The sequence below is a fragment of the Neolamprologus brichardi genome, chromosome 14 (genome assembly GCF_056152115.1).
Source record: "Neolamprologus brichardi isolate AB-2024 chromosome 14, ASM5615211v1, whole genome shotgun sequence".
Taxonomy (NCBI): domain Eukaryota; kingdom Metazoa; phylum Chordata; class Actinopteri; order Cichliformes; family Cichlidae; genus Neolamprologus; species Neolamprologus brichardi.
In genome coordinates, this window is record NC_142117.1 from 25,920,370 (window position 1) to 25,944,195 (window position 23,826).

Consider the following 23,826-nt stretch of genomic DNA (forward strand, 5'->3'; position numbering starts at 1 on the left):
GAGTATTTTAATTACAAATTGATATCAAATGTGATGTCAACAAAAGCCTAAGTTGTGGATTATAGCTAGAACAGCATAATTAATATTTGAATTACTCTTCTGACCCTGCCTGTTGACAGGTCAGGTGTTTTTTAGTATACTGAATTGCTCCCCAGGTGGATTCCTCCAGTGAATTACATGGCGAGCCTTCCCACCTGGACTTAAAGAGACTGAGAATCCCTTCTTTTCCACTTGATGATCTGCTGCACCTTGCAGTGTGGTAGGACTGTATCACTCACACAGTTGGTTATACAAAAGACCACTGACTGACATTTTCCCATCCCTATTTTCTTTCACACCCTGGGAATTTTTGGACTGTACCCCTTGGACGTGTTTTATTTGGGAGTGTGCATAATAAGCGACTGTGTAGAACATTCTCCACATGTGAAAGGTGTGTGAGATTTTCTTTTGAATGGACACTGAATTTGAGTCATCGGTTTTCCATAACAGTTAAGGAGTCAGGGTACCAGGGTGCACCCAGCATTAAGGATTAACACTTTGCCAAGTCACTGTTTTAGTAGTTTACGTGTTTTACTTTTCTTTCATTTTTTGTAATTTTCTTTTCCACAATTGTAAAGTGCCTTAAACCTGTGGTTGTCAACCATATGGTTTATAGACCCATTAATACAATCTTTTCAGCAATTCCCCTAACTGTGTTACACTAAGATGAATGATGGCTAGAGTTATTTATTCAACAGAAGTAGTAATAAGGGGGCATTAGTCCAATATGGCGGCCAACCAAACCGGTTTGACAACCGGTTTGACCGGTTTCGTGCGTGTGCGCATGCGGGTTCAGGTGTGCTCGGGGGCATGCTAGTTCATGTGTGGAAACACACAGGGCGTCAGAGGGGTTATATGAGTTTATGTGTTTTTAACTGGGTTTTAATTTAATCAAACCATAGGGTTTTTTAATTAAACTATTTCTATCACTTAGGTGTATCTCAACATTCAGTTATGCAGACATATGTGTTCTTAAAAGCAATTCTTTGTTTTGAAGCTGAGTGGAGTGGAAGCTGTTTTGGTTCACAGTGCACCTTAACAAAGAAGGGATGCTTTTTATTTACATCTAGTCAAAAGTGTTGGTAATAGTGTTTTAGTCACACTAATTTTCTAAATCTGACAATATCTCAGCTTGCAGTGATGCATGCATTTTATTTTAAAAACGTCACAAATGGGAATTTCTTCTGAATGGGTAATGTCAGCATGTTCACAAGCATTTTATTTAATCAAACCCCTAGTTTTAATTTAACTAGTTTTTCACACATCTACTGGGGTTTTTTTCAGAATGTTGAACTAAGAGTGAGACAAAGCCAGCTAGTTTTTAACACAGTAAATGGTCACAAATAACATTCAGTCCTTTAGAAAATAAATGCTATAAGCCGGCAGTATAACTCTTTCAAACTAATTGTGTCTTAATCACACTAATTTTATAATTCTGATGTCTCCTCATGCAGCGATGCATGCAATTTATTTTAAAAACGGCACAAGTGGGAATTTCTTCTGAATGGGTAATGTCAGCTTGTTCACAAGCGTTTCATTTAATCAAACCACTAGTTTTAATTTAACTAGTTTTTACGCATCTACTGGGGTTTCTTTCAAGGGTTGATGTGATCATTTTATTTAAAAATCGGGATTTCGGAATGTTGAACTAAGAGTGAGACAAAGCCAGCTAGTTTTTAACACAGTAAATGGTCACAAATAGCATTCAGTCCTTTAGAAAATAAATGCTATTGGGCTACTTCTAAAACACGTTGCACACGATGTCACCTTTTCCCCCAAAGCAACCAGTATCTGTCTTTTCAAACTAATCATGTTTTAATCACACTCATTTTGTGATTCGGATGTCACACCTTGCAGCGATGCAAGCATTTTATTTCTTTAAAAACGGATCAAACGGGCATTTCTTCTGTAAGGGGTTTCATGGTTTCAGAGTAGTTTTTAACACAACAGATGGTCGCAAATAACATTCAGCTCTTTAGAAAATAAACGCTGCAGTGATACTTCTAAAACCAGTCGCCCAGACCCGCTCTGTCTTTTCAACAGCTGGCTAATTGTTTGAATTTGTTCAGGATTGCAAAAGCCCACCACGGGTATCATTTAATTGTTGCGATTCCTTAGGAAAAGGTAAAAGCCGGCAGGTGTACCAGTCGAGCCGGGACCCAACCTATTGTTTAAAGTGGTCGGCATCGGCTCTTTTTGTAATTCCTTAGGAAAGGTAAATGGGGCAGGTGCACCAGTCGGGTGGGGGCCCCGCCTATTGTCTGAAGTATCGGCTCATTTGTAATTCCTTGAGAAGACAAAAGCCCTGAAGGGTCTCATTTAAATTGGTTGGAGACATACCTTTCTTTTTGGAAACACCCATCCTGTATAAAACACGCTCAGAGCCCGAAACCCTTAGCCATTTACGCCTCAAGATTCGCTGCGGACCACACCATTTTCTTTGAGATCATCAAAACTAACATCGTTCTTTATAACATGGACATCTTAAACGGTAAGTAAAACAAAACCTATTATTGTATTTTTAAAAGTGTTATGTTAACATATTATAGGATATTCAAACTATTTTTTTTCCTAAAACAAAAGCTTAATTTTTAGGAGTTCGGGAGAACAGCACAGGACCCTTTTCTTTAGAAACGGGCGCTTTTACAGCTGGAACAAGTTCTCTAACAGGCACAAGGTGTGTACAGAATTACGCGATTTTTAAACGTATGTATGTTTTAAGCTTGCGATTGTTTTAAATGATATAATAACAGAGTTTTTCTTTGATTTGTTCCAGGGTTAACAAACTGAGCAGGAAAACATTCAGACACCGTGACCACAGAGCCCATCCTTACAAAAGGTGTGTATACAACGGGATGTATAGTTGTGTATTTTAAAAAAACAACAACAAATGGGTTTAAACAACTACAAATGTTCTAAAACCGACCGTTTTACACATACAGAGCCACGCCAGAGAACCGTATGTGTGGAGAACCAGGGCCGTCTGGAATAACGCACACTACAAGGTAAGTGTAACCGAGTGTTAATTTGGTTATCTGATATTGTGTGATATTCAGTATATATGTATATATCTATATTGGGTGTTCAGTTATAAAATGTTCTTCAATGATTTTGAGTTTTTTTTTTTTATTGCTATTGGTTTGCGGCTGCTTCATGACAGTCGACTGTGGTAGTACATCCTAGCGGGAGGGGTGGCTTGTAGCTGTGGCAGAGTACAAGCTTGGGTGAGCTAGCGGGGAATATCGCCTTCTGCAGTAGCCTTAAAAAAAAGACTATTGTTCGTTCTCCTGCCAGGTAAAAATCTGTTTCGTATGTATATTGTACTATTCCATGTGTTATCATGTGTTTGCTATGATGAGATGTGTAGTAATGGTTATTAAGGTGCTAATCGCTAATCGGGAATAAGCTAGCAAGCTCGACAATTAGCCGCCATGCTAAGTGGACGTTGGTAGCCAAGTTCGTATGTCACTGTGGGGCTATGAGCTCACGTGGCTTGTAGCTGTGCCAGAGAACAAGCTTGGGTGAGCTAGCGGGGAATATCTCCTTCTGCAGTAGCCTTAAAAAAGACTATTGTTCGTTCTCCTGCCAGACGCTTCGCTGCTGTGCTGCCGTACTGCTGTGCTGCCTTAATACTGTGCTGTCTCGCTGGTGCCATTAAAGGACCGGCGGCTGCCATCCATTCATCCATCCGGACCTCGATTATTTGGACCGAAGTACTCACACACACGCCCCCACTCAGTGCCATACACTCTCTTTATTTTGCTGGCCAGCTAACACCATTGTTTTTTTTTTCTTTTTGCATTCACAAAGACTATCCAAAGACATTTTGGTTATTGTCAAATAGACACTCTCTGATTACGGACTGAGGAGGTTGTGGTGTTACAACCCCAGGACTGAGAAAAAAGACTCTTTACATAATATATTCACTTGTCTCCTGGTTAGGAGAAGTGACTATTGATGGAAATATTTTTTCTTCTTCTTGTCTTTGTTTACATTGTATCCCAGAGAAGTTTTAAGTTGTTCAGGTTGAAACATTTGCACTTAAAGTCTGTTAAGTTTCCTTTGATGTATCAGTGTCAAGCTGATGTTTAAGAGGGTATGTTAAGGACAGATGTGCTCCAGTCCATCAATCCTTTAAAGTGCTGGACACCGATGGTAAATTGCCATCAGACCCTAAATAAATTGTCCTCTGCTGTTATCCATATTACTTCACTCATTCTTTTGTGAGTAGACGTATTGGTTACATAAGCATAGGCATATATAAATTAGATAAAAAGAGATAGAGAGGGAGACACGCTTATTCTGTTTGAAATGGGTACATGTATAAATGTTTTAACACATGTCTATCTTCACAGACTGCAGCGCAGTATCCCTCCTCATAATGATCAGGACACCGTACTATCCCAGACGTTTTTGGAATGTTTAAGCAGTATCGACCTCCCAGAACAACAAAAACCTGGAGCTTTGTGCAACAGTGGAGAGTCAGAACCGATCTTCATCAGCGGACCTGCAACACCCCCGAGTGAGCGGCTGCCTCGTGATTTCTCTGATGTTTTTGAGTACAGTATATCAGATTTCGATCTAGTTCATATACCCACCACCCCAGAATGTGTCAGAAATAGTGTTGATTCACACATAGATTTTGAAGACGACGGCATAACAGACTCTCGAATATCAGCAGCGTATGATGCTTACATGAAGGTTCCAGACGCTCAGCCTGCTGAACAGAGTCATATAGCTTCAATAGCTGATAAATTATGTTTGATTGAAGCTAGACTCAATCAATACCACCAAGAAGCACAGGTACAAAGGCAACAGTTTACCAAATTCATAAACAAAGTGTGTAGTACATTAGACAACATCTGCAGCAAAATTTCAAGTCCCTGACTTTTAAAATCCAGACCATGGACCCTCCAAATAAATTATTTAAGCATAATAACGGAACCTCCACTCCTGTTAGATGTTTTGACTTAGAGACTTTTATGCAGTGGGCTGAAGAAACAAATAACAAATTAGACGATATTATAGCTAGACTTAATAGTGTGCCTGCATCAGCCTCATCTGATACACATCCTCGTCAGACTGTTCCTACGTCTGCTATTGCTGATGGGGCTATTGTTGTTAATAATAGTGATAGTACAGCAGGTGTTGCTCGGGCCACTGTTGTTACTGATGCTAACCGTATTGCTGCTGCTGCTGCTGCTGCTGCTGCTATTGAGCCTGTTACCGCTTCTACTAGTACTTCAGCCATACATGCGTGTCCGGGCGCCGCTGGTGATGCTGCAACACCACACACCCCCTCAATCATTGTAAATTTCTCACAAACAGATACTATCGTAATTGAGCCCGTTGTGCAATCTGGGTCGGGCAGTCGCTCTCAGCCACACATTAGAGAGATACCTAATTTTAATGCTCGCGAATTGCGTGAGCGCCTTGATTTTAGGGGTATAAGTTTCAATCATCCAGAACAAGTACCTGCGCGAGTGCTTAGCCAATGTGGTTGACAGAGCTGTGGCTGGATCTCAACAGGGCAGGGTTCTAAACGTGGTCCTGCGTGGCCCCTCGCTGGCTTCAGATGTTCAGGCTGTTTTAAACGCTGATGATCGGTACGATCCGGATCTGTTTCTCGATCAAATTGCACAACTTATGCAGAGTAATGATGAATCTATCGGTGATGATGAATTAGAGTTTATTGTCACGGTAGCTCAGAACAGTAGTGGTGGGGCTCGCTTAAGACTGGCACAAATCCCTTATGATGAGATTCTCTCAAAGAAAGGCAGACATTTATACACACCAAACAACACACACAACAATTTGTGCTTCTCCCTATGTATAGCACATTCATTAAACTCATCAGCCTCTGAGCTAGAAAAGCTCACTACAGCTAAACAGATGCATGCTGAAGTAGGTCTATGCGACACACAGCAAGTATCATTCACTGATGTCGGTAAATTTGAGAAGCACTTCAACATTAAGATTGTAATCTATTACCACACAGAAGGGCGTAAACGCCTGGAATGTTTTTTCACACATGAAGAGCCAAACACAAACACGTTGATGATGTATCTCCATAATCAACATTACCACCTGATTTTAAACCCGACCGCTTTTCTTGGGGCATCCTATGTGTGTAATTTCTGTTACAGTACATATAATACACCATTACACCATAGCTGTAAACATAGATGTAACACATGTTACACACTCTGTCAACACCACAGGGATCCCACAGTGAAATGCAGCGACTCTAACCGCATCTGCAAATCACAACACTGTTACCAGCAACACAAATTACCAGAATTAAAACACAACATGATCCCCTGTGATAATATGAAACATTGCATGCACTGTGGCACCACATATAGAGAATCAAAGAAATCGCCACACAGATGTGCCCAGCCTAGATGCGAGCACTGCCGCGAATCTAAATTAACCGGAGACTCCGACCATCAGTGTTTCATACAGCCTGTTGAAAAACAGAAGCCTAGCGATAAATACATTTTATATGATTTTGAGACGAGGTACCACAACGGTAAACATGAGGCTAACTTTGTGTGTGCGTCTGAGCTGAAGGGCAATAAGTTCACATTTAACACATTAAAGTGTGTGGAGGCGTTTGTGCAACATTACAGACGCCCAAGGTTTCGTGGGTACACTTTCATAGCACATAATGCATCTGGCTTTGATAACTACATACTCCTCGAGTACTTTGTCGGACAGAGCATAACACCTAGTGTCATAATGAGCGGCAGCCGTGTGATTTTGATGTATGACAGGGACTATGACCAGCGATGGATTGATTCGTTCAGCTTTTTGCCCATGGGCCTTGCCAAAATACCCTCTGCTTTAGGTTTTCAAGACCTGCAGAAGGGCCATTTCCCACACAGGTTTAATACGAGGGATAATGAGCATTATGTGGGCCCGTACCCAGACCCCTCCTTCTACGGGTATGAGTACATGTCTGAAAGCGATAAGGTGCGATTCATGGAATGGTACCAGGTTGCCTCACAGAATCCCTTTGATTTTCAGGCTGAACTCAGGCGTTACTGTGTTAACGATGTTGATGTCCTGCGTAAAGCATGCAGCATTTATCGTGACACGCTACTGGGTTGTACACAAGTTGATCCATTCACGTATACCACCTTGGCTGCATTTAGTATGGGTGTGTATAAAACGCTGTTTTTGCCTAGAGACACGCTCGCTCTCACGTATGACGGGGCATACGTTGAGCAGAATAAGATGTTTTCTAACGTCTCTATCGAATGGCTTCAATACGTGTCCCACACCACCAACAAAGTGGTAAAACATGCTCTCAGAGGAGGTGAACAGAGGGTTGGACCGTATTTTGTGGATGGTTTTGACCCCACAAGTAATACAGCTTATGAATTTGCAGGATGTTTTCACCACGGCTGTGTTAAATGTTACCCCGGGAGTGAAGTTAATCCTGTCAGCAAAGCATCCTATGGACTGCTGCATCGCATGTTTTGTGACAAAGTTGATGCACTGAGATCACAACACAGTGTGAGCGTAATAGTGATGTGGGAATGTGAATGGGCTGCCTTGAAGCAGACAGACCCTGCAGTTGTGGCTTTCATGCATACATACAGAAAGCCAGAACGCCTGAATCCCCGAGACACCCTTTTTGGCGGTCACACAAATGCTCTAAAGCTGTACCACAAGACTGCTTGTGATGAAAAAATATTTTACTACGACTTCACCAGTCTCTATCCCACAGTGCAGTCTAAAAAAGACTATCCTGTAGGACACCCTCAAGTCATTTACACCAACTTTGACAAGCTAGAAAATTATTTCGGCTTTGTTAAATGCACAGTGCTCCCCCCTAAGGGTCTTTTTCACCCCGTCCTACCCTACAGGTGCCACGGAAAACTGATGTTTCCACACTGCAGCATGTGTGCTGAAGACCAGAACCAGCATACTGCATGCGGGCACAGTGACAGTGAGCGGGTGTTGAAAGGCACGTGGGTCTCATTTGAGCTTGAAAAAGCTGTTGAGAAGGGATACAGGGTTCTTGCTATTGATGAGGTGTGGCATTTCCCCAATAAGACCGACACATTGTTTAACCCTTTAAGACCTACCATAGAACCAAGTCCGCCAGAGCTTATATTATATTTTTACATGCTGTAGTGCCATTTTTGGGAGCATTTGAAGTTGCTATACATCAATACAACCATTACAGCCTAGATTTTAATAATATGTATGAATTAAGTGCATTGTGATTACATAAATTGCAAAAAAGTGCAATAAACTGCAAAAAAATTGAAAATCGTTTTTGCTTTTTTAACATATATTTCTAGTTAGAGAAATTTAAGAGGCTTATCCCTCAAAACTGTAAATACAAAAAAGTTGCACAAAATAGTTTCCCACCACAGGAAATTTATTTTGAGTGCCTTCATAGTTTTATTTTTGAAATACACCAATTTTTATACACTGCAGGAAAAACGAAAATAAATATTATAGTGCAAATTTGCAAAAAAGCAGCATATGCATCAAAATAAACTATTTCCAGCAGTGCAATATGAGTTCTAAGCGTCCCAGAAACGACACAGAAAGTCATAAAGTCAAAGATAACTTTTAAAAACACCAGTATAGGCTCATTGAGGCCCGGACCGTAAAAAACTACATTTCCGCGAAAATGACGTCACTTCCGGTTTCGGGCAGGTCAAGGCGGACATGCCATAGTTCGCGCTGAGGTCTAATCCAATGTAGGAAGTGTTATGAACAGCTGATCGGATCGGCAAAGCGTGTTTCTGGAATATTATGTTTTTGTTGCTGCAAGTGCTTTTTATACAATTTTTGCAAAGCTATATGTGGAAGGAAACTGTGACCTAGCACAAGCTGATGGCATAAGATGTAAGTACAACTCCTCAGGTTTCATATGCAAAAAAAATTATTGCGCTAGCTTACGTGGTTGTAGAGCTACCGGGATTTAAAAATAGTTACGCAAAACAGAGCGTGCCCGCTCCAACCGGTTTTAAAGGGTTAAAGACTATGTGAAAGCCTTCCTAAAACTCAAACAGGAGGCCTCGGGGTATCCTGAACACGTGAAGACACCTGACGAACAGAAGAAGTACATAGACGAGTATTATGAGAAGGAGGGAATAATGCTAGACCCATCCAAGATTTGTGTAAATAAAGCTGTTCCTAACTGTAACAAGCTGTTGCTAAACTCGTTATGGGGTCGTTTCAGCATGAGGTCAAACATTGCATCATCTGAGCTCATTACAGACCCTTCCAGATTTAGCCAGCTAATGTTTAGCGACCAGTACGACATGCGTCAGTTTTGTTTCATCTCTGACAACGTCACAATGGTGCAGTGGCGCCACGCTGATGGTAGAGCTTCCCGTGAAGGACGTTAATGTCTTTGTCGGGGCCATGACCACTGCACACGCCAGACTCATGCTGTATGATTTGCTAGACAACTTGCAGCAGCACGTGCTGTATTGTGACACGGACAGTGTCATTTTCACGGCACGCCCTGGCGAGTGGATGCCTCTTCTAGGTCCGTTTCTGGGGGATCTCACAAGTGAATTAGACTGTGGAGAGGGTGGTGTGGAGGATTACATAGCAGAATTTGTTTCCGGTGGGCCAAAATGCTACGCGTATCACACATCGCTGGGCAAGACCCAGGTCAAATGTAAAGGCGTGACGCTGAATGCATTAAACTCAAAAGTTGTCACCCACGACTCCTTGAAAGGTTTAGTCCACAAGTTTGTAGCCAATCAGACATCAGACGCACACCTAGTTGCCGTGTCTGATAGCATCAGACGCGATAAAAAGAAGCTTCATTTGAAGAATGAAACCGTTGTGAAAAAAGTTAAAGTTGTTTACAATAAGCGCCGTGTGCTCCCAGACTATACAACCGTACCTTATGGATTTTAAATTAGAACAGGGGTTTGACGCCCGGTTGCAGCACCCGTTCAGCATGGTAGTCAGCGGTCCCAGTAACTGTGGCAAGACTTTTTTTGTTAAAAGCATAATTGAAAACTCTTCCAGGATTATATCATGCAGCACTGATAATATTGTGTATATATACTCATGCTGGCAGCCACTATATGACCAGCTTCTTAAGATAAGAGGCATAAACTTTGTTAACGGTATACCCGAATCTCTTGCTGATGACACCCTTCTTCCTGCAGAAAAGAACAATTTGTTAATTATAGACGATGTAATGAACGATGCCGCTAACAATTTAGAAGTACAAAATGTGTTCACAAAGTATGTGCATCATAGGAATTTGAGTTGTATATATCTAGTTCAGAATTTGTTTATTCAAGGAAAATCCAGTAGAACCATTTCCTTGAACACTAACTACCTAATATTATTTAAAAATCCGAGAGATAAATATCAGGTTATGCTTTTAGGTAGGCAAATGTTTCCGGGTAATACTAAATATTTTATAGAAGCGTTTAATGATGCCACATCCACAACATACGGGTATCTTTTAATAGACTATAAAGCTAAGACCCCGGACTATTTAAGACTCAGAACAAATTTACTATCAGAGCGTCCGGTTGTTTACATTCCAAAACAAAAATCAGCAAAGAGGTGAAAGGATGTCATCACGCATGCGGAGGAATCTGTCTCTGTTGGAGATGATATACAGGGCTCCTCCTACTCTACGCAGAGTTATTATTAGTAATTCAAACTTAGATTTTATCAATGCGTTGTGTGAGATAGCCTTTAATGTATTGCATGGTAACATTCCACTGACCAATCAGCAGTACAAACAGCTAAAAAAGAAAAAAACAATAATCAGACTGATTGCAGACAAAAAAATAAAAACTTTGAAAAAGAGAAAGACAATCAACCAATCTGGAGGATTTTTACTGCCGTTATTAGGGGCTGCAATCCCTTTCATAACCAGTCTGATAGCAAACAGGTGAAAATGGAACATGTGCAAAAGATGTTTTTGGTACCCTAACACCAGTTGGACTTAATAAAGCAACAGCAGCAGCAGCAAACAGGCAGCATCAGACAAGAGTCTCAGAACGAGTTGGACAAGGAGATGTTACAAGTGTTACAAGATTCTGACATAGATGTGTATGAGAAGGCTAAAAAATACAGCGATATTCTCCAAAGATACCTTACCCTTGTGAGACAAGGTGCCCGTGAAAAGAATGTATTGTCTTTATCATTACCTGAACAATTTAACAGGGATGTGCAACCCCAGTCGGCGGACACATCGCCTGTTCATGGTGATGCAGGGGTGAGGGATCTTGTTGCGGAGAATGTTTTAACACACATACCTAAAAGGAGTAGGAGGAATGCAGAACTTATTCTATCAGCGGTGAGCCGTTCGCCACACTTGATCTCTTACAACGACAAAGGCGAAATTGTTGTTGATAAACACACCATCCCTGGTTCACACATTTATGATCTAATTAAAGCCGTCACAACCACACACACACCCTCTGAGGGTTTGAGACTTATTGGCTGGACAGAGTTTTTAAAAGCTGTCTCAGATTTAAACATACCGTTATCAGCCATATCTAACACAGGCATACGTAAGACCGTCGCCATGTATAAAACCGATCACACACTGTCTGAAGACCCTGGTTTTTTAAAACACACACCAAAAAAGATCACCCCTGGCGGACTGCTGCGACATAGTACACTAAAAAAAAATAAAGAATAAAAAAACAAATTAAAGGGGGGTCCTGTACAGTGGTTGGATTTTTGAATTCAGGTTTTTTCTTATTGCAGCTGAAATTGTTTTTCTGCTAAAAATATTTGGTGTTTTTCTACTGTAATGTTTTTTTTTTTCACTTATTGCTGCTAAATTGTTTTGTTTTATTTTATTACTGTTAAATATATTATGTCTTTATTACTGTTAAATATATGTTTTTCTTTTTTATTACTGTTAAATATATTATGTCTTTTATTACTGGTTAATGTTTGATTTCTTTTATTTATGTTTAAACAAAGTATGTTGTGAATCTGTGTGTGTATGTATATGTATATATGTATGTATATATGTATATGTATGTATATGTATGTATATATATATATATATATATATATATATATATATATATATATATATATATATATGTATATATGTATGTATATATATATATATATATATATATATATATATATATATATATATATATATATATGTGTGTGTGTGTATATATGTGTATACACACATATATGTGTATGAGATTTGATAATAAATACCATTGACTCGATTAAATCACGCTCTCATGTTGTTTTTATTATTCTCATTAGTACATGTCAGTATCCGCATTGCACACACGTAATCACTGCATACAGCAACAGGTTGTATGTTGTTGACAAATCGACACACCATAGCATCATTACAAATTAAATCAGACCCATACATGTTAAGCAGACGGGCATAAGATACACCATTTTGCACATGATATAAAAAAAAATACACAATGTTGACCGCATGTGATGGAGAAGTCGTTCTGCACAGTGGAACAGTGGAGTCTAACGAGTGACCAAAACTATCAAAAAAAATAACCGCGTCTGTCTCTCGAAATATAAACACCAAGCCAATGTTCCCCGGGCATCGTAGAAGGGTGGGTGTTTACAATACCCATAGCAGGGAGTCTTTGAAGCCATTCAGTGGTTAGCTGATCATAGGCTAACACGCCTAGGAAATGTGTGTTTTTTATTGATAATGCTGCCGATCATGGCTGATAGTTCTATAGTGTTCATGACCGTTTTTGTCTCAATAGTAGTCCAAGAGCACCTGTCTCATGTTAGATATTTCAATGACTGAATCAATTACAGAATAACACGAGGTTCACTGTACGGGGTAGTGGATTTCTGAAACGGGTTTCCAATCTCACGTTCCCAGTTTTAATTAACGACACATTCCCTGAATGTCCTTCGTCAGCTTCCAGATTGAAACAGAATAAAGTGTAGCCGTTACCAAAGTCGGCACGTGTTATGGCCAAGGATCTGTCCTTTAAATGTCTTCCTGTGGTTTGTATCAGCTGGTAAAATTCTCTGGTATAGTGTTTTCTCTGGAAATTTGGCTGGAATGGTTTAGCAGGATAAGCCTGACTATCAGCATATAAAGACATAAATTCTATATCGCAGTTTTCAAAATGAAATGGATTACGCTGGTAGGAGCCAGTGTATGCTTCATTGTCTATGAATGCAATGATGACAAATTTAGGTATCCTACCCATAAATAAATTATCATTTGTTGATATTCTAGCCCCTGCAGGTATGGAGAAGGTCTTTAAAGACACTCTGTCTACCGTGTATTTTGCGTTTGCATGGTGCAATGCCTTGCTGTGTGCAAGTCTGACGCTCGGTGATACACTAACTTTCTTGACAAAGAGACTGGCTGAGACAATTTTAACTCTGTATGCATTGGCATCCACTGTCATGAGAGCAAATTCGTCTTTAGAGCGCACAAATTTCAGCGACAGGTCGATTCCATTAAGTAACAGTTTTTCTTGAAAAAACAGGTCTGCATGTACTGGTGCAATCAATTCAACAATACTGCTATTTGCTGTGTAGCCACCTCTGGTCACCAGGCCCTGGTTCTCTCCTTCTATAGATGTGTCATTCATGTATGATGATGTATCCTTACAGAATAACCCGGTGCTGAACTGTGTGTCTAAAGTGTCCTTATTATAATTGATAAGACATTCTATCACACCTCTGTATGGATATGTGTTGGATGATTGACTAATGAGCCGGTCTCCCAAATTAACATCAACTTGACTAAATATGCTGCATCCAGGATAATTAATAAATCCTACATTAGCGCCCCTAGCCAGGTTTGAGCCATCAGCGTTTGTGATTCTCACACATGTGTAGATATATGAGTCATTTAGATCCAGGTAATCTTCACCGGACGATGAGATGTAAAACTCGATCGGCCCTCCATCAGTGATTGCAGATACAGGTGGGATTTTGATAAATGTATTTTTCTCAATGCTAGTCTGTGTGTAGGGAACAGTAAACAGGTCCAGCTCTGTTTTTACACATTCTCCAGAATGACTGTGTAACAGTGCCATTTAGAATATGTCAAACGCTGCAGTTTTTGAACGACTGGTTCTGGGTCTTTTCACTCTGCGTGGCGGTGTCCGTTTGGTAGCTCTCCTGCTAGATTTTGTGGTTTTACACTTTTTAGACAATGGCTGCCCTGGGGGTGGGGTCTTAGATGGTTTGGGCGTATACACATACAAGCCGTTACCGTCCTGCTTAGTGGTTGAGGGTCTGGTTATGTTGGTTATGACATCAGACACTATGCCCGATGCGGCTGTTTTTAGGTGTGGTTTGACTATGCTAACTCCTTTTTTAAACAGCGGTACAGCAAATCTAAACAAGCTGCGGAACAACCCACCCAGCCCTGACCCATATTGCGTACTGGTCCCAACATACCCTCCGAGCTCTCCACCAGCCTGTGATAAGTAGTATTTTACATATTTTGAGTCATCAGTGTTGTAGACGGCCATCCTTTTTTTTTCAGAAATGCTGGGTTATCGGTCGGAAGTGTAACTTGACAAACACCTTGCCGTATAAAAAGGGTATGTGTTGATTTTGATCGTCTTTCAAATCAATTTCTATGTCGTCGATTAATGTCTTTGACACAGGTGTGTAGTGTGGGCTGTCAAATTGTAGAATAGGCAAGCGGCGGTCATCGTCTGTAATATTTATAGCTCTTAATAGCCTCGCGTGGGCGTCACCCACAAGCTGGTAATCAACGATATCTGCATAAATAAAGATGTTATATTTTCCCCCTTATATGTCTGCGGGGTGCGGGGCATATGTGTTTTTATAATGAAGTACAAACGGGTCTCCTGTTTCGAATCCTAGGATTTCCGCCAGTCTCCCTCTAAATGTGAGAATAGTCCCCCTAGGCCCCATAACACAGGCATGGTTAGTAACTGTGTTGTATTGCATTTTAATGTCTCCAGTGGTTTGGTGCTGCTGACATTTAAAATTAAATTCTTTTATTATCTGTTCCACAGATGCATAATGACCCACAGACAGTTCGATCATGGTTACAGCTATGGTTCCATCTTTGACTGGGTCATGAATTTCCACTTGCGAATCTGATTGTGGAAAAGACATCCATATGCGTGGGTACTGTATCTCTATAACAGCGACCTCATACGGCTGATCCAAAACAATAGGTTTTGCTAGCTTTGTTCTAAAATTAGATATCTTATTACCTGGGTAAACATGTGCTGAAGCATTCGAGAAGAGGTTTACATAGAAGCCTGCATTGTTGTTCTTTTTATTCATGCTTTCTCAGTCTATGCTCAGTGTTAAATGAATGTGTGTAGAGCTGCGTCATCTGAGTTAATTACGCCTCAACGATGTCTTTTTCTGGAATCCACGAATTAAAGCTGTCGGGCCATCCTAGCCATTTCACTAGCACCTGCTTTTTCCGACCCACTTTTTTTCTAGCCAATATGTTTTCAATTTTAAATGTTTTGTTTTCATCAACAACCACATGTTGTATCTCAGGCTCATAAAATGACCCTTTCAATACCTCTCCTGCTAGATCCGCTAGTCTGTACACTGGGGGCTGTCTCCCTATACGTTCCTTGACTGTGAAAATCTCATCGGTGTAGGTCTGCTCGTATCCTTTTCGAAACTTTCCTCTCAGTTTTGATATTCGTACAGTGTCACCAATATTAAATTTAAAGCACAGTTCCCTCTGAGGCCTCGTTTTGTACAGCGCGTTAAAGACCGACTTCTCATTATCCTTATTCACCTCTGCCGGAGCCATTTGGATAGATCTGTGATAAGCATTGTTATATGCTTGTGTGAGATCTGGTTTGACATCGACATATCTCCGGGAGTTGGCTGATGTTAAGTACTTCCACATTCTACCCTTGAAGCTACGATTGAATCTCTCGACAATACTGCATTTAACCTCGCTAGCTGTTGAGAAATGCGTGATATTATATCGCTTCATTAGCTGTTTAAAGGTTGTATTATAAAACTCTTTGCCTTCATCTGTTTGTAGTTTCACATGGATCCCACCCTCACTAAGTATATCCTCAAAAGCAGCTGATACAACAGTTCCTGTCTTGTTTGTTAGGCATCTAACCCATGCGTATTTTGAGAATACATCTATACATGTTAGCAGATATCTCAGATTATCATTATCTGCCACATATTCACACATGTCAACCAGATCGGCTTGAAACTGTTTGTCGACTCCTGTCACCAATACTCTATTTCTGGGGAAATGGATCCTCGCAGGTTTATGGAGTGTGTAAGTGTCGTCTTGTTCTAAATAATGTTTGACCTGAGATAGTGGAGGTGTTACACCTGATGCCTCCCCTGCCGCTATACGTAGCTTATTTAAACTGGCCAACCCCGCAGGATGGGCTGGATCATGATATATTTTATGCAATGTGCTTTCCATGATTTACAAACCACAAATGACTAAGATGTTGATGTTAACACGTCTTTTTATTTAATTTTCACACAGACACAATCACAGACAATGGATACTTGAACAGCACACATTAAACCAGGTGTCTCCCAGCCCAGTAGTTTCCAATCATGCGGAGCATGGCTGGTTTAACATGGCAGGCGCAGGTACTTGCTTCTAGCAGGTGCGCAATGTTGTCATTAATGGCGCATACTATATGTCACTCTGATCTCAGTTCACACATGATGTGTTCTGCAACTCTGCGGATTTGTGTTCCAGTCCCATCTACAGTGTATGAGCGTACAAACAGCCGGATGGCTGGGATGAATCGGTCAGTCTGGAGCCTTATCATCACATCATCATAGTAGGTGTCGAAGAAATACTCAGACAATTCCTGCAAGCAGCTGTGTTGCACCTGACTGGGGTGGCCTGTTTGGCATCCGTAACATGTCTCTTGTAGAAACTCATTCAATGCCAACATCAACAGGTGGAGAGTTGCGAGTTTGATGTCGATTACAGTTTCCTCCCACAGGTCTGATATGAGGGGGTCCTGCGAGCATGGTGGTGAGGGTGGTGGAGTCTGGGGGGTCGGGATTAGCAGCGCTGTTGATGGTGACTCTGACAGGTCCCACGACTGCGTGTCATGCTCTGTAAAATGAAAACCACAAGCTCTTAATTTGTCACATAGATACACACACACACAACCCCACACACCCGCACATTAAACCTACCAGTTTATTGTTTAGTTGTCGGAAGGTCTTATGATTTTAGGTTTGCACAGGGTAGCAGGCAAACCAGTCTTCGGACAACTCGCCAGATCGTCAAAAACAAGGCGTTTTCTAATAATCTCATACGCAGTGTTGAGTCTGTCCCTCTTGATCGCGTCATCAATCTGGCTAAACAGACGCGACAAACCTCTCCAGTCGCACCACTGTATAAAAAACAAGTCCTTAAACCATCTTGTGCGCTCGTCGAGGTTTAGAGGGTAAGGATTTAACCTCCAGTTTTCAAGCCCTCTGGAAGCAATAAGACTATCCCTGTCATCACATACACTGAGAAAAATAAAGTCGTCAGGGTTGCGATTGAAACGATCAGCCTCAACCCTGTAAAGCTCAGGGCCTGATGCACTGTTCCACTGGGAAACATACAGCAGCTCTGGGAAGCACACATTGTCCAGGTCCGCACACACTACGGTGCGGAAGAGCTTCCAGTTTTTAGTAGACATGACTTGGGGTTCCCCCCCAAAACAATCCCTCGCCACAATCTACACTAAGCACAACTGCCCCTTCGGTATATTTAATGGTATACACATACCCTTTGGCGCCTCGATATTCTAACTTAAATACAGTCCCATCTACGGCGTTTTCACAGCGTTGCTTTTTACGTTGAGGACCCCGACTGCATACTCCTGTAGACATACCTAGAGCGGCTGTGGTATGGGCGATGTCCTGGCTGGGTGTCATGGTTGATGCATATGTCATCCTGTGCTCCTTAGGTCGATGAGTCGGGGATCCTTAGCGCGATGTGTCTGTGCTCCGTAGGCCGTGGCGGTGATGCTCTTAGAACAGTGGTTCTTAACCTGGGTTCGATCGAACCCTAGGGGTTCGGTGAGTCGGTCTCAGGGGTTCGGCAGAGCCTCCACTATGACATGCATGGCTCATTTTGTGCACCAGTAAAAAACATATGTATGTCTTGAATTTGAAAAAAATCATATTTTATTTTTCACTAAAGAGGGGTTCAGTGAATGCGCATATGAAACTGGTGGGGTTCGGTACCTCCAACAAGGTTAAGAACCACTGTCTTAGAATGTGAAAGGATCACTTTTATACCTATATAACCTACGCCATCCCACTAGGAGGAGTCGTTACCGCCCAGAGGGTGTGTTTTCCACACCTGAACGCGCATGCCCCGACCACATCTGAACGCGCATGCGCACACGCACGAAACCGGTCAAACCGGTTGTCAAAGCGGTTTGGTTGGCCGCCATCTTGGACTAATGCCCCCTTATTACTACTAACAGAGGCTAACATTGCTAGGATTATGCACTTGAATTGAAAGGAGAAAGAAACTAGAATTTAGTAAATTGCAGATTACATCTGCAATTTAGTCAGGGATCTGCAATTTAGTCAGGGATAATTTGTGACACAAGCATAGCAGCAAGAGTGAAAGGTAAAGATTACAAGATGATAGTGAGACCTGCTATGATGTATGGTTTGGAGATGATGGTAGTGACAAAAGGGCCCACCAACCACATATGATTGTGTTACTGGTGCCAGACCTAGAGCAAATCTAGACCTCTATCAATAGAAAGAACACTGCAGTTAGCATCTTTCTAATAGCACATGCTTGGTGTCTATTTCGGTATACCAGGTTGTATTTTTTCCCTAACACCTGAGCCAGCTCACTACTAGCTGTTGATCAACTGCTATCTATTCTACCACCAATCAACACAATGTATCAAACCCCTAAAGTTCCTACTGGTGGTAGCCGACCCACAGGAGATGGGACACATGTGGCTCTTTCAGGCTAGGCCCAACCAGCCACGAGACATTCCCCTCAAGCCTATACACCAAAGTTCCAGTAACCTTGTTGTGGAAAAGGTAACTGTGTCTCTTGATAATTATTTCCACCTTTCCACAAAACCACCACCATCTGTTTTCCTGCATTTCTCTCCTTATTATCTTACCTGTCCAACACCTCTTCAGCTTCTCTATTATTTTGATCTACACGTCCATCAACATCTGCTCCTTGACAAGTCTCTCCCCTATGGGAACACTCTCTATCACTACATTCAACTCATTACACGATTCTTCTTTGTCTACATCGTGATATTGTCCTAATTTGTTTTTGCCTGAAATTTGATGAATTTTTACAGAAGTGACATAAATACATAAAAAATAAAGATTTTTTAAATTTCATACTGCTATGAAAGTGCTTTACTTTTTTGTGTATTTAGGATGTTTTGGGTCAATGGATAATTAGTAAACAATCCATTTATTTATGTGAGACAAGCTATTTATAAATTCTAGATATATCTGTTGTTTAAACTTAATCAAACTTATTATGAAAGGATTTTTGGCCTGGGTAACCCAAAGACACCAAACCATACTGGGAAGGCGTAGTATATGATTAATATCTGAGGGTTTTGAAAACACTACTTGGTAAGAGGATGTACATGTGAAGATGAAAAGAAGAAAAAAAATTCTCAGAAGACTTATATAAACCAAGGAAAACAAACGTACGCTCATATACACAAGCTGGATGTCAGACAGAGATGGAAAGAGCAGCTGTTTTAATTGGTCTGGTATTGGCTGCTTATCTGACTCAAGCAACCAGGTCTACAGGGGGTTGGGCTGGTATGGTAGTATCATCTGTGAAATGCAAGCTGCAAGGAAGCACTCGTTTGCCTGCATTCTCAATGGACGGGGACTTTGTTATTGGTGGTGTTTTCTCTCTTCATACCTACACACACACAGTTTACAATGACTACACCATCATACCTGAGCCTGTGAAATGCAAAGGAAGGTCAGTATTGGAAAGAAGAGAGTGATCAAAACATATTGCACTATATAAGAATGAAAATGTTTTCACGTTTTATTTTCTGTGGTATTACATTGCTTCTGTATGGTTCTGAAAAAAATCACCAAGAAAATTATTCCAATAGTCAGTCATTTATATTTGGGGAAGTAATATTTGTGTTTTTGAAAACAGAAATCATATTGTTAAACAACAATCTTACAAAAATTGAACAGGAAATGACAAGCCTTTACATATTTATTTATACATTTTTGTGATTTATCATGATAATCATTTCTGCTGAATTTAACTGATGAGGCAATGTGTTGAAGTGCCCTTAAAAATTTAAGTCATTATCTGGCCATGGTAAAAACCCACAACTCCTACAATGTTTTCTTGTGACATTTAATCTAAGTCTGTAGTTTAATTTCTAACAGTGAGTTAACTTTCTGCAGGATTAATGATCTGCAATCATTACGTGCAATGATCTTTGCCATAGAAGAGATTAACAACAGCACAGAGCTGCTGCCCGGAATTAGGCTCGGGTATCAGATCTATGATTCATGTGCATCAGTGGCTGTGGCAGTGCATGTGGCATTTCAGTTTCTAAATAGCTTCGACCCTGTGTTTTTCATCGGTAACAATTGCTCACAATCTGGTATGGTGATGGCCGTTGTTGGGGACTCTGGGTCTATGACATCCATTAGTTTATCGCGAATCATCAGTTCTTTTAACATTTCCCAGGTAAATGCCAATTTCCAATTTCTGTCAATTTTTGTATTTAAAATATGCCATGTGATATTTGTGTTTGTGATATTTTCCAAGTTACACTGTTTTATTTCTTTTGGTTTAGGTTAGCCACTTTGCCACATGTGCATGCTTGTCTGACAAGCAGCAGTACCCAAGTTTTTTCAGAACAATCCCCAGTGACCAGATTCAAGCTGAAGCACTAGCCAAGCTAGTGAAACACTTTGGCTGGACGTGGATAGGTGCTGTTCGGTCAGATTCAGATTATGGAAATAATGGCATGGCTTCATTTCTAAAAGCAGCACAGAAAGAGGGGATCTGTGTGGAATACTCTGTTTCTTTCTATCGGACAAACCCACAGAGCAGAATTCAGAGAGTGGCAGATGTTATCCGCAGGTTTCTTCATCAGAGATAATTATTGTGCATTGACTTGTTTAATTATCTTTAAAATAAACATTTGATTATGTAAAAAGACACATAAAAACATTTTTCAAATGCACTATGTCGTCTCAACAGGTCTACAGCTACAGTTGTGGTGGCATTTGCAGCTTTAGGAGACATGAAGATATTGTTGGAGGAGCTTTCACGTGAGCCTTCCCCACTACGCCAGTGGATAGGCAGTGAGTCATGGATAACATACTCAGAATTAAAGAGATTCCATTTATGTGCTGGGGCCATTGGATTTGCGATTCCGAAGTCAGTAATTCCAGGTCTCAGAGACTTCTTGTTGAATCTGTCTCCCTCTGAAGTGGCTGCTTCTCAAGTACTTACTGAGTTTTGGGAAGATTCATTCAACTGCACACTGAAAAACAGTAAGGAATGTTTCTAGGTTTAAATGATCCTGTCAAACTTCTGGTGTTACAAAGTTCAATGTTTATCCATGAGCTTAGCAGTTTCAATTAAATATTACACACACACACACACACACACACACACACACACACACACACACACACACACACACACACACACACACACACTCACACACAGGGTTTTCAGAATATTGGTCACAGTGGCAAATACATAAAAGAGATCTGAGACTAGTTTTAATTTCAGAGTTTAAAATGTCAGTTCTGTCTTTGTTTATTTTTAGACACTGCTGCAGACAAGAAGGTATGTGATGGAAAAGAAGACATAAACAGTCTCCATAATCAGTACACTGACACATCTCAGCTCAGAATTACTAACATGGTGTACAAAGCTGTGTATGCAATAGCACATGCCATTCATAATGCAATGTGTCGAGGAGCAAATGTCACAGCTAAGTGTGACACATTAACCAAGTTGCAGTCCAAACAGGTCAGAAGAAATAAATATCTTAATGGCAGTTTCCCTCATCACCTCTAATATAACTTGGATCAGATAAAGTATTACTATTAATAATTGCAATATTGTATCTATTTCCTTTCTCTCCCACTCTCTCTCGATATTCATGTTTACAGATTTTAACTGAACTGAAAAAGGTAAATTTTTCCCAAAATGGATATGATGTGTCATTTAATGCTAATGGGGATCCTGTGGCTATTTATGAGCTCGTCAACTGGCAGAAAAGTGAAAGTGGCATCATTGATATTATAACTGTAGGGCTGTATGATGCATCACTACCAGTGGGCCACGAACTTTGGATTAACAGAAATATAACCTGGATGGAGGATAGCAGAAAAGTAATGACTCAAAGGATGAGAATGTAACTCTACTGAACAAGATAATTTATATTTATTATGCCACCTTTGTGTGTTGACAGGTGCCAGTGTCAGTGTGCACTGACAGTTGTCCTCCAGGAACTCGTAAAGTACTGCAGAAAGGAAAACCCATCTGCTGCTATGACTGTATAGCGTGTCCTGAGGGAGAGATCAGTAATACAACAGGTAAAATGAAAAAAATTCCATGCATGTAAAATGTTTTTATTGTGAACATATGAAAATTACAAGGAGCCTATATTTTTTTTTTCTTTCTATTCAGATTCGACTGATTGTTTACCCTGCCACAAAGAGTTCTGGCCCAATGCAAATAGAGACACTTGTATCCCTAAGCCTGTAGAGTTTCTTTCATTTCAAGACATCCTAGGGATCATCCTGGCTACATTTTCAGTTCTTGGTGCTTGTCTGGCCATCATAATTGGGGCTGTATTCTTTTATCACAGGACATCTCCAATTGTCCGAGCCAACAACTCTGAGCTGAGCTTCCTGCTGCTCATCTCACTGACTCTGTGTTTCTTATGTTCATTAACTTTCATTGGAGCACCATCTGAGTGGTCCTGCATGCTGCGTCACACTGCATTTGGTATCAACTTTGTTCTCTGTATCTCCTGTGTACTTGGGAAAACTATAGTGGTTTTAATGGCTTTTAAAGCGACACTTCCAGGTAGCAATGTCATGAAATGGTTTGGTCCTCCACAGCAAAGAATGACTGTTGTGTCTTTCACATTTATTCAAGTTTTAATATGTACTTTTTGGTTAGTATTCAGTCCCCCTTTTCCAATAAAAAATCTAACCACATACAAGGAGAAAATCATATTGGAATGTGCATTAGGCTCTCCTGTTGGCTTCTGGGCTGTGCTCGGGTACATAGGGCTACTTGCTTTGTTTTGCTTTGTTTTAGCCGCCTTAGCCCGCAAATTACCTGATAATTTCAATGAAGCCAAGTTTATCACCTTCAGCATGCTGATATTCTGTGCAGTGTGGATCACCTTTATCCCAGCATATGTTAGTTCACCTGGGAAATTTGCTGTAGTTGTAGAAATTTTTGCCATTCTGGCCTCCAGCTTTGGACTAATAATGTGTATATTTGCTCCAAAATGTTTTATCATATTGTTTAAGCCTGAGAAAAACACCAAGAAATGTTTAATGAACAAAAATTAATCAGAGTATATTGGACTTTTCACAACAAGCTAGTATTCCATTTGTAAGCTGAAATTCTACATATTCAATATGCATAGGAAAGTTTTGGTTACTTTGTCAAATTAAGATTATTTCTGTTGTGGTGATTAATAGCAAACACAGAAATGTATTTACAAATTAAGGGAGTGATTTGAAAAGATGGATGGGATACTTCTTAAGGTCTTTTTTTTCTGGAAAACCTGATTAATTTGCACAATAATTTTTAAGCAATAAATTGTA

General features: G+C 40.5%; 2 protein-coding genes and 1 pseudogene across 3 annotated transcripts; 2 read left to right on the forward strand and 1 right to left on the reverse strand.

The window, feature by feature from the left end:
• The first annotated feature begins 2,514 nt into the window (after positions 1-2,514).
• LOC148098911 (uncharacterized) lies at positions 2,515-5,114 on the forward strand. Its single transcript, XM_087851566.1, has 5 exons — positions 2,515-2,530; positions 2,635-2,716; positions 2,816-2,878; positions 2,982-3,044; positions 4,395-5,114. Exons 1-5 carry the CDS (start codon positions 2,515-2,517, stop codon positions 4,924-4,926), a joined length of 756 nt encoding a protein of 251 aa, XP_087707692.1. The 3' UTR covers positions 4,927-5,114.
• A 12,072-nt stretch (positions 5,115-17,186) lies between these two features.
• Positions 17,187-17,925, reverse strand: LOC148098912 (uncharacterized; annotated as a pseudogene).
• A 1,904-nt stretch (positions 17,926-19,829) lies between these two features.
• LOC148098913 (extracellular calcium-sensing receptor-like) lies at positions 19,830-23,568 on the forward strand. 2 transcript variants are annotated; one of them, XM_087851568.1, is made up of 8 exons: positions 19,830-19,990; positions 20,416-20,704; positions 20,814-21,103; positions 21,224-21,519; positions 21,813-22,006; positions 22,150-22,371; positions 22,452-22,575; positions 22,670-23,568. In XM_087851568.1, the coding sequence occupies exons 1-8, from the start codon at positions 19,863-19,865 to the stop codon at positions 23,566-23,568; spliced, it is 2,442 nt and encodes an 813-aa protein (XP_087707694.1). In that variant the 5' UTR covers positions 19,830-19,862. The 2 variants fall into 2 exon arrangements, with proteins under 2 accessions (XP_087707694.1, XP_087707693.1); XM_087851567.1 differs by lacking the exon at positions 19,830-19,990 and having other exon boundaries at positions 20,444-20,704; positions 21,801-22,006.
• Positions 23,569-23,826: the final 258 nt, after the last annotated feature.